The sequence below is a fragment of the Barbus barbus genome (genome assembly GCF_936440315.1).
Source record: "Barbus barbus genome assembly, chromosome: 12".
Lineage (NCBI taxonomy): Eukaryota > Metazoa > Chordata > Actinopteri > Cypriniformes > Cyprinidae > Barbus > Barbus barbus.
This window is the reverse complement of record NC_136740.1, coordinates 32,382,230-32,393,624: the sequence shown is the minus strand read 5'-3', so window position 1 is coordinate 32,393,624 and position 11,395 is coordinate 32,382,230. Positions and strand designations below refer to the sequence as shown.

Below are 11,395 nucleotides of genomic sequence, written 5' to 3'. Positions count from 1 at the left end.
TAATGAGCGTTTTAGGTAGTAGTAGCATGATATCTAAAATAATAAACATATACACACACACACACACAATTGTTTATTTTATATATGTTAAATAATTTGATTTATATATACATATTTACATAATGTTCTATATCTAGATAGATGTGTGTGTGTGTGTGTGTGTGTGTGTGTGTATGACCATGGAGCACAAAAGCAGTCATGAGTAGCACAGGTATATTTGTAGCAATAACCAACAATACATTGTATGAGTCAAAATTATTGATCATTAGGATATTATTATTAAGTACAAATCATGTTCCATAAAGATATTTCATAAATTTCTACTGTAAATATATCAAAACTTAATTTTTGATTAGTAATATGCATTGCTAAGAACTTCATTTGAACAACTTTAAAGGAGATTTTCTCAATATTTAGATTTTTTTGCTCCCTCAGATTCCAGATTTTCTAATATTGTCCTATCCTAATAAACCATACATCAATGGGAAGATTATTTATACATCAGTATTTTTTATATATATCTTTATTTTATTTATTAATTATTTATCCTTTTTGTATTATATATTTAATCTATTATTTCCTACTACATAATAGAAAATAATAGATTACATAAATGAAGTCTTTTTTATATATATTTTATATGTATACTGTAATGTGAGAAAACAATAGAAGATGTAAATATATACATATATACACAGTGCCCTCCAAGAGTATTGGAACAGTAAAGACAAAATTGCTCTGTTGGCTGTGGAGTCGAGACATTTACAAATATGATTAAAATAATCATTTGTTACATTTATATAGCGCTTTTCTGGGTACTCAAACGCTTTACATAGAAGAGGGGAATCTCCTCAACCACCACCAGTGTGCAGCATCCACCTGGATGATGCGACGGCAGCCATATGTGCCAGAACGCCCACCACACACCAGCTACAGGTGGAGAGGAGACAGAGTGATGAAGTGTATGGGGATGATTAGGAGGCCATGATGGTCAGAGGCCAATTGAGAAATTTGGCCAGGATGCTGGAGTTACACCCCTACTCTTTTCGAAGGACATCCGGGATTTTTAATGACCACAGAGAGTCAGGACCTCGGTTTAACGTCTCATCCGAAGGATGGATGAATATGAGACAAAACTACAGAATGTCACATTTTATTATTGGGTGTTTCAACACATAGATGTTTTAGCAGCTAAGAAGTTCAGCACTTTTAGAGTTCATCCCTCTATCTGATGTGAGCATAAGTATTGGAGCAGTTGCCTCTCAGGTCTTTCTAAGTGATCAGCTGTGTCCTGTTGCATTAATTCTTCAGATATTAAAAGCAGGGAATGTGTCGTATCAGTTATATCCATTACTTCTGTATTCTGAATCTTGCATTCGATGATGACACACACAAACCAGGATGAAGACGAGGGAGCTGACTTTGAGAGAAAAGCAAGCAATTTGGACGTTAAAAGAAAAGAGGAAGTCAGTTAGAGCTCTAGCAAAAACAAAGGGCATGGAGAAATCAAGAGTTTGGAAACCACCAGCAACTAACAACGACCTGATCGACTGAGAAAACAACAGTAGTTGATGACAGACAAATCATAAAAGCTGTGAAAATGAACCCTAAGACGTGTCTGTAAAATCAGCAACAACTTCCAGAAAGCTGGGTGATGCTCTGACAATCTACTGTCCTCAGGAGACTTTGACACAGAATTACAGATGCTACACAGCAAGATGCAAACCTCTGACCAGCACCAAACATAGAAAGACAAGAGTAGAGTTTGCAGAAAAGCACAAAGGTGAGCCAGAAGAGTTTTGGAACTGTGTTTATGGACCGATGAGACAAAGATGAACCTTTATCTAAGTGATGGGAAAGCACTAATGTGGAGAAAAAAGGGAACTGCAATGATCCCAAGCATACAGCCTCATCTGTAAAGCATGGTGGAGGTGGTGTCATGGCATGGGCATGCATGCTGTCTCTGGAACAGGCCCTCTCAACTTTACTGATGACTTAATGTATGATGACAGTAGCAGAATGGATTAGGAAGGGTACAAAACCATCTTGGCTACCAATATTCAAGAAAATGCCCCCAGATTCATTGGGAAGCGCTTCATATTGCATCAGGACAATGACCCAAAACACCCTGCCAGTTCAGTCAAGGAATTTATAAGAGCAAAGAAATGGAAAGTCTTAGATTGCTCAAGTCAATCTCCAGATTTAAATCTGATTGAACATGAATTTCAGCAGCTGAAGAGGAGAGGAAAGGCAGAAACTCCCCAAAACAAGCAACAATTGGAATTGGCTTCATTAAAGGCTGGGAAAAGTATTTCAAAGGATGAGAGCAAGAGTCTGGTGATGTCTATGGGTCACAGACTCACTGCTGTGATTGTGTGCAAGGGATCTGCTACTAAATAATAGCTTTTAATCTTTAATATCTGCCTTATGTTCAACTGTCCCAATACTTATGATCACATCAGATAGTGGGATGAACTCTAAAAGTGCTGTTCTTTTTATTTGGTAAAACATGTATGTGTTGAAACGGCTAATAATAAAATGTGACTTTCTGTAGTTTTGTCTCATATTCATCTTTTAATCATATTTGCAAATGTCTTGACTCCACAGCCAACAGAGCAATTTTGTCTTTACTGTTCCTATACTGATGGAGGGCACTGTATATATATACATATATATATACACACAAATACAGATTAAAAGATAAATAACTATACGTAATATATACATAAAATATTTACTATTTTATATGCATAAAGTAATAGATTATGTAAAATTGATTATGTCTCAAAACAGGCTTAAATTTGTTTAGTGAAACATAATTTCTTCTTTTCTTGTAGTTGATGATGAAGACTCACCTGGCTATAAAGATTGAAATCAAACCAGATCACCAGTGAGAGCGAGCACTATTTTTACCAGCACAGATGGCGAGTGCAGTAACATAAACACGGCATGCATTACTGCGGCCGCTCCTCGGAGACGCACAGATTCACACACATCACTAACTCTCTGCTTCTCATCTCAAGAAACAACCAGGGGCTCATTTGAAAACTGATTATGTTGCTGATCTCTCAGAGGAATATAAGGGCTATATCTTAAAGAAAAGACATATTTCCTCACGCCGCCGCCCGCCGTCTCCACATTCAATGAAATAAACATGGAGCTCTTCTTCATTTTTAGCACTCATTCTAATTTGCACCTCTTGCTTTTCCTCTGTGACACACAGGGACTACCAACAATCCCAGACAGACGAGAAGCACACACACACACACAATGACAGTAATGTAAAGCGCCAACCTCATAATGAATCTACAGCACAAGTCACATCACAAGATCATTTAACTACATGTGCAAATCAATACAGACAGATAGCAGAAGTGTTTATTCTTTAAGTCTGAAAAGTGCATTAAAATGGCCTGTTTAATAGCTCAGGTGTGTGATGTATGTATATCATCCTGCCTGATATTTTTCATCCTTTTACTGATATGCTACCGATATTATAGATACACTATTCTATAAAAGTTTGGAATGATTAAAGATTTTTTTAAATGTTTTTGAAAGGAGATTTACTGGTGAAGAAACATTATTATTATTATTATTATTATTATTAATGTTGAAAACAGTTGTGCTGCCAAATATTTTTTTTAAGAAACCGTGATACACTACCATTCAAAAGTTTGATACACTACCATTCAAAATAACAATAATAATTATAATAAATCGCAATTCTGAGTTTATATGTCACAAGTCTGACTCAGAAATTGCAAGTTTCTAGAACCATTAACTTGCAACTGTGAGAACAAAGTCAATTATGAGATGAAAGTTGCAATAACCTTTAATTTTTTAAAATTCTGTGGCTGAAAAAAAAAAAAAAAAAAAAAAAAAAAAAAAGTGTAAGAAAAGGTCAATTGCTAGTTACAATTGCAATATTACGATGGCGTTTAGTGCCACGTTAAAAAAATAAAAAAAATCTAAAATTACGAGATTAAAATCATAATATTTAGAGAATATAGTCGAAAGGTTTCGAGAACAAAGTCGAAAGGTTTAGAAGAAAAAAAATAAAAATGTTTCGAGAACAAAGTCGAAAGGTTTCGAAGAAAAAAAATGTAAATGTTTCGAGAACAAAGTCGAAAGGTTTCGAGAACAATGTCGAAAAGTTTCGAGAACAAAGTCGAAAGGTTTCGAGAACAAAGTCGAAAGGTTTCGAAGAAAAAAAAAAAAATGTTTCGAGAACAAAGTCGAAAGGTTTCGAAGAAAAAAAATGTAAATGTTTCGAGAACAAAGTCGAAAGGTTTCGAGAACAATGTCGAAAAGTTTCGAGAACAAAGTCGAAAGGTTTCGAGAACAAAGTCGAAAGGTTTCGAAGAAAAAAAAAAAAATGTTTCGAGAACAAAGTCGAAAGGTTTCGAAGAAAAAAAATAAAAATGTTTCGAGAACAAAGTCGAAAGGTTTCGAAGAAAAAAAATAAAAATGTTTCGAGAACAAAGTCGAAATGTTTCGAGAATATAGTCTAAATGTTTCGAGAATAAAGTCGAAAGGTTTCGAAGAAAAAAAATAAATAAAATGTTTCGAGAATATAGTCGAAATGTTTCGAGAAAAAAAAATTAAGAAAAAAAATAATTGCCTATAAAATTTTTTTGCCTAAATAAATTTAATTGAAAGATATTAACTTCTAAACAAATTCTGAGGGAAAAAAGTCAGAATTAAGTAGAAATCACGATTACAAATTTACTTAAAATTGCAAGATATAAACTCACAATTCTGAGAAAATAAAAAAATTGAATTGTGAGATAAAAAGTTGCAATTACAAGTTTATATCTTACAATTGCAAAATATAAAACAATTCTGAGAAGAAACATTCAAATTGTGAGATCATTTTGGGATAACAATTTCCTTTTTATTTCGTGGTGGAAAAAAAAAAATGCAAGAAAAATTAAGAATTATGAGATCTAAACTCAAAGTTTATGATTTACAACTGCGAAACTAATGAGAAGAAACATCCAAATTGGAAGACATAGATGTCAAAACTGTGAGATAAAAAGACAATTACATTTAGTTCTTTATTCTGCGGCAGAAACAAAAAACTATTTTATATATTTTATACTATTTTAGATAAATAAATGTATAAGTGTATAAATAGTAGTGCTGTCAAATGATTAATTGTGATTAATCACATCCAAAAGAAAAGTTTGTTTACATGTATATGTGTGTGTACTCTGTATATTTATTATGTATCTATAAATACACACACATGCATGTATATATTTCAGAAACATTTTATTTTTATATATTAAATATATTTATTTATAATATAAATTATATCATAATCAGATTGAGCTTTATTGGCCAGGTATGTTTACACATACGAGGAATTTGTTGTAGTGACAGAAGCTCCACAGTGCAACAGAAAGACAGCAACAGGACAGGACACAGATAATAAAAGAATAATATACAAATAGGCAATGTACAAAGCAGCAAAAACACAATATATAATATAGACAACTATGTATGTACAGGTCAAGTAATTAGAAATGAGAAAATAAAAATAAAATAAGTGAATGTGGTGAATGGATAGTGTATTATAGTTGTGTGTTCCACGTTTATTGTTGAGTGTTCATGAGATGGATTGCCTGAGGGAAGAAACTGTTCCTGTGTCTGGTCGTTCTGGTGCTCAGAGCTCTGTAGCGTCGACCAGACGGTAACAGTTCAAAGAGGGAGTGTGCTGGATGTGAGGGGTCCAGAGTGATTTTACCAGCCCTTTTGCTCACTCTGGATAAGTACAGTTCTTGGAGAGTGGGGAGGGTTGTACCAATGATTCGCTCAGCAGTCCGGACTACCCTCCGTAGTCTTCTGAGGTCAGATTTGGTAGCTGAGCTGAACCAGACAGTTATTGAAGTGCAGAGGATGGATTCAATGATGGCAGAGTAGAACTGTTTCAGTAAGTCCTGTGGCAGGTTGAACTTCCTCAGCTGGCGAAGAAAGTACAACCTCTGCTGGGCCTTCCTGACAATGGAGTCTATGTGAATATCCCACTTCAGGTCCTGAGAGATGGTGGTGCCCAGGAATCTGAATGACTCCACTGCAGTCACAGTGCTGTTCATGATGGTGAGTGGGGGGAATGCAGGAGGGTTTCTCCTGAAGTCCACAATCATCTCCACAGTTTTGAGCGTGTTAAGCTCCAGGTTGTTGAGACTGCACCAGACAGCCAGCTCCTTAACCTCCTGTCTGTAAGCAGACTCGTCACCGTCCTGGATGAGGCCGATCAGTGTGGTGTCGTCTGCGAACTTCAGGAGCTTGACAGAGGGGTCTTTAGATGTGCAGTCGTTGGTGTAGAGGGAGAAGAGCAGTGGGGAGAGTACGCAGCCCTGAGGAGCTCCAGTGCTGATGGTTCGAGTGCTGGATGTGAATTTGCCAAGCTTTACTAACTGCTGTCTGTCTGTCAGGAAGCTGTTGATCCACTGACAGACGGAGGTGGGAACGGAGAGCTGGGTTAGTTTATTCTGAAGGGTTTCCGTGATGATGTTGTTAAAAGCGGAGCTGAAGTCCACAAACAGGATCCTCACATAAGTCCCTGGTCTGTCCAGATGCTGCAGGATGAAGTGCAGTCCCATGTTGACTGCATCATCCACAGACCTGTTTGCTCTGTAGGCAAACTGCAGGGGGTCCAGTGATGTCCTTCAGATGAGCCAGAACCAGTCTTTCAAATGATTTCATGGCTACAGACGTTAGGGCCACAGGTCTGTAGTCATTAAGTCCAGTAATTTTGGGTTTCTTTGGGACGGGGATGATGATGGAGCGTTTGAAGCATGAGGGGACTTCACACAGCTCCAGTGATCTGTTGAAGATCTGTGTGAAGATGGGGGCCAGCTGATCAGCACAGGTTTTTAGGCAGGCTGGTGACACACCATCTGGACCAGGTGCTTTCCTCCTTTTGTTCTTCCTGAAGACCTGGCACACATCTTCTTCGCTGATTTGAATTGTAGGTGTGGGGGAAAGAGGGGTTGCTGGAGGTGTGAATGGTTGTGTGAAGAGGTGTTCTGGGCGGATGTGGGTTGTTTTTTCAAAACGACAATAAAAGTCGTTCAAGTCGTCTGCCAGGTGTTGATTCTCCAGAGTGCTGGGGGGTGGTGTTTTGTAGCTGGTGATATCCTTCATTCCTATCCACACTGAAGCAGGATCACTGGAAGATAATTTTTTCCTGAGCTTGTCAGAATAATTCCTCTTTGCCACTCTGATCTCCTTTTCCAGTGTGTATTTGGCCTGTTTGTACAAGACTTTATCCCCCTTTCTGTGAGCATCTTCTTTGGCCTGACGGAGCTGTCTGAGTTTTGCAGTGAACCATGGTTTGTCATTGTTGTAGAAGAGATGAGTCCTGTTAGGATCGTGAGCTCGTCCAGATCGATGGCAGCAGCTTCAAAAACAGTCCAATCAGTGAGAGAGAAACAGGCTTGTAGATCCCGCTCTGCTTCAGTAGTCCATCTTTTAACAGTTCTTAATACAGGTTTTGCAGATTTAAGTTTCTGCCTGTAGGTCGGAATAAGATGAACCAAACAGTGATCAGAGAGTCCTAAAGCTGCTCGTGGAACAGAGTGATATGCCTCCTTTATTGTTGTGTAACAGTGATCCAGTATATTACTGTCTCTGGTGGGGCATGTGATGTGCTGTCTGTATTTTGGCAGTTCACGGGAGAGATTTGCTTTATTAAAGTCCCCGAGAATGATTAAAACAGAGTCTGGGTGTTGTTGCTCACTCTCTGTGATCAGATCAGCGAGTTTCTGTAGAGCTGAGCTCACGTGCGCTTGCGGTGGAATGTAGACACTCACGAGAATGAACGAGCAGAAATATTTTATGAATATAAATATAGACATGTAAATATTTTCTAAATATATATTCTATGTGTGTGTGTATTTATATATACACATACTAAATAAACACAGGACACATACATATATTATGTAAGCAAACTTTTATTTTGGATGCGATTAATCACAATTAATCTTTTGACAGCACTACTATTTACACACTTATACATTTATTTATCTAACGCACATACTTAGTTTACATTTCAAATTTGCACATATTATACCCATACATGCAAAATTGTCAATTTGTATATTGTTATTCCTTATTTACCCGTTCTATTTTTATTCTTTAATTATCCTGTTACTGTCATCCTGTTACACTGTGGAAGTTTGTCACGAAAACGAATTCCTCGTATGCATAAACATACCTGGCGATAAAGCTCATTCTGATTCTGATATTGTTATTCTGCTGTAGAAAGCTTCAATGACTAACAGAAGTTCTCTGCTTGTTCTTATGTCAGTGTAAGAGCGCTGGTGAGCTCACCTCGTCTGAAGACGGGCAGTGCTGGTCTGTCTCTCATCTTCCTCACCAGCTCCGACTGAGACCGAACGGCAGACTGCAAACAGGACACTTCACTGAGGACGTCCTGATACGACCGAACGATGTCCATCGTCCTAAACACAACACAAATCAAGCTTTTACTAATAATACTCATCTTTATGCATTTTAAGTTGAGCTATTGTTAACGTGATGCAGCATGCTTGTGTATGTAAGGGTTTTTTACAAATATGTCTATATAGTTTTTTATATATATATATATATATATATATATATATATATTTTTTAGTTAGTTATTTAGCAGGTTTTACTATACATAAGAAATATTTAAGAAGAAACACTTTAAAGTTTTTGAACAGTAAGATTTTTAATGTTTTTTAAAGAATTCTCTTCTGATCACCAATCCTGCTTTTCATACAAAATACAGGAAAAGCAGTAATATTGTGAAATATTTACCATTTAAAATAACTTTTTTTTATTTATTTGAATATGTGTTAAACTGTAATGTATTTCTGTGATCTGCAGCTGTATTTTCAGCATCATTACTCCAGTCTTCAGTGTCACATGATCTTCAGAAATCATAATAATATACTGATTTACTGCTCAAAAAAACATGTTTTTTCAGGATTCCTTAACGAATATAAAGTTCAGAAGAACAGCATTTATCTGAAATACCAATCATTTGTAACATTATACACTATACTATTCAAAAGCTTGGAGGCTTTTTTTTGGGGGGGGGTTATAGAAATTAATACTTTTATTTAGCAAGCATGCTTTAAATTGATCAAAAGTGATGATAAAGACATTTATAATGTTACAAAAGATTTGTATTTCAGATAAATGCTGTTCTTCTGAACTTTCTATTCATCAAGGAAACCTGAAAAAAAAATTCTACTCAGCTGTTTTCAATATAATAATAATAATAATAAATGTTTTTCTGAGCAGCAAATCAGCATATTACAATGATTTCTGAAGGATCATGTGACACTGAAGACTGGAGTAATGATGCTAAAAATTCAGCTTTGAAATCACAGGAATAAATTACATTTTAAAATATATACAAATAGAAAACAGTTATTTTAAATAGTAAAATTATTTATGCTGTATTTTGGATCAAATAAAAGCAGGCTTAGTGAGCAGAAGAGACGTCTTTAAAAAACATTAAAAATCTTACTGTTCAAAATTGTTTGACTGGTAGTGCATGTCTTCACAATAAAAATGCCAAGAAAAATAGAAAGAAAAAAATATATATTTCTATAATTGTGGGAACCCCTCCCTTGATTTACATTGGTGAAAATGAAATATGTGTCCATTATTTGAATGATAAATGTCATTTCGTTGATCATCGCATTTTTGTTACAATCACCCCCTCTAGTGGACACCTGCAGCACGGCAAACACCATAAACAGGAAAAAATTCTGCAAAAATTAGTCATAAATACCTGACTTCTGTCAAAACTTCATGAGACTGATCTTCATCAACTACACAGTTTTCACAAGCATCCTGTAAAGAGAAGAATATCATGAGACATGTATTATATTTTATTTAAATAATAAAATGTATATATAAAATTAAATAAATAAATATTACATATATTATTTTATATATAAATATGAGCCATTTATTTACAATGTTATACTTTATTCAAAATAAATTTTATTCATAAAAATAAAAATGTAAAATAAATGTATTATATATAAGATACAAATAAATGTACATAATGTATTATTTTAAATATAATACATTTATTTGCAACTTGTTATATTTTATAATATACATTTCATTATATTTCATCATATTATATATTTTATTTAATAATAAAGCTTGACTCATTAAATTCAGCATGTGACGTGCCTGTTTGAGCTGCAAACATGAATTAGAATTTATATCATGCGATTTGTTGATGAGACAAACTTTGATGTTGGCATGACAAAAACCCGCTCTGAAATTCTGATCAGCCATGAGTAAAGGTGTAGCGCAGGTGTAGGGGGTGTGTAACACAGGTGTAGTGCAGGTGTAGGAGAGGTGTAGTGTAGGTGTAGCGGGTGTGTAACACAGGTGTAGGATAGGTGAAGTGCAGGTGTAGCGGGGGTGTAACAGCAGTAGTGCAAATGTAGGGTAGGTGTAGTGCAGGTGTAGGGGGTATGTAACAGGTTTAGCAGGGGTGTAGGGTAGCTGTAGTGCAGATGTAGCAGGGGTGTAACAGCTGTAGTGCGGGTGTGTAACGCAGGGGTGTAGGGTAGGTGTAGTGCAGGTGTAGGGGGTGTGTAACAGGTGTATCAGGGGTGTAGTGCAGGTGTAGTGGGTGTGTAACACAGGTGTAGCAGGGGTGTAGGGTAGCTGTAGTGCAGATGTAGCAGGGGTGTAACAGCTGTAGTGCGGGTGTGTAACGCAGGGGTGTAGGGTAGGTGTAGTGCAGGTGTAGGGGGTGTGTAACAGGTGTATCAGGGGTGTAGTGCAGGTGTAGGGGGTGTGTAACAGGTGTATCAGGGGTGTAGTGCAGGTGTAGTGGGTGTGTAACACAGGTGTAGCAGGGGTGTAGGGTAGGTGTAGTGCAGGTGTAGGGGGTGTGTAACAGGTGTAGCAGGGGTGTAGGGTAGGTGTAGTGCAGGTGTAGGGGGTGTGTAACAGGTGTAGCAGGGGTGTAGGGTAGGTGTAGTGCAGGTGTAGGGGGTGTGTAACAGGTGTAGCAGGGGTGTAGGGTAGGTGTAGTGGAGGTGTAGGGTGTGTAACAGCATTAGTGCAAATGTAGGATAGGTGTAGTGCAGGTGTAGGGGGTGTGTAACAGGTTTAGCAGGGGTGTAGGGTAGCTGTTGTGCAGGTGTAGCAGGGGTGTAACAGCTGTAGTGCAGGTGTGTAACGCAGGGGTGTAGGGTAGGTGTAGTGCAGGTGTAGGGGGTGTGTAACAGGTGTATCAGGGGTGTAGTGCAGGTGTAGTGGGTGTGTAACACAGGTGTAGCAGGGGTGTAGGGTAGGTGTAGTGCAGGTGTAGGGGGTGTGTAACAGGTGTAGCAGGGGTGCAGGGTAGGTGTAGTGC

At 37.1% G+C, this 11,395-nt stretch overlaps 1 protein-coding gene across 1 annotated transcript in view; it reads right to left on the bottom strand.

Annotated features, from left to right (window-relative positions):
• The window catches only part of LOC306877507 (5-azacytidine-induced protein 2-like), a 29,945-nt gene that overhangs the window by 3,576 nt on the left and 14,974 nt on the right, over positions 1-11,395 (bottom strand). Inside the window, exons 6-7 of the mRNA XM_079429290.1 lie at positions 9,800-9,861; positions 8,344-8,474 (exon numbers count right to left, since the gene is read on the bottom strand). Coding sequence (XP_079285416.1) covers positions 8,344-8,474; positions 9,800-9,861 — 193 coding nt within the window. The remainder of the gene's footprint in view (positions 1-8,343; positions 8,475-9,799; positions 9,862-11,395) is intronic.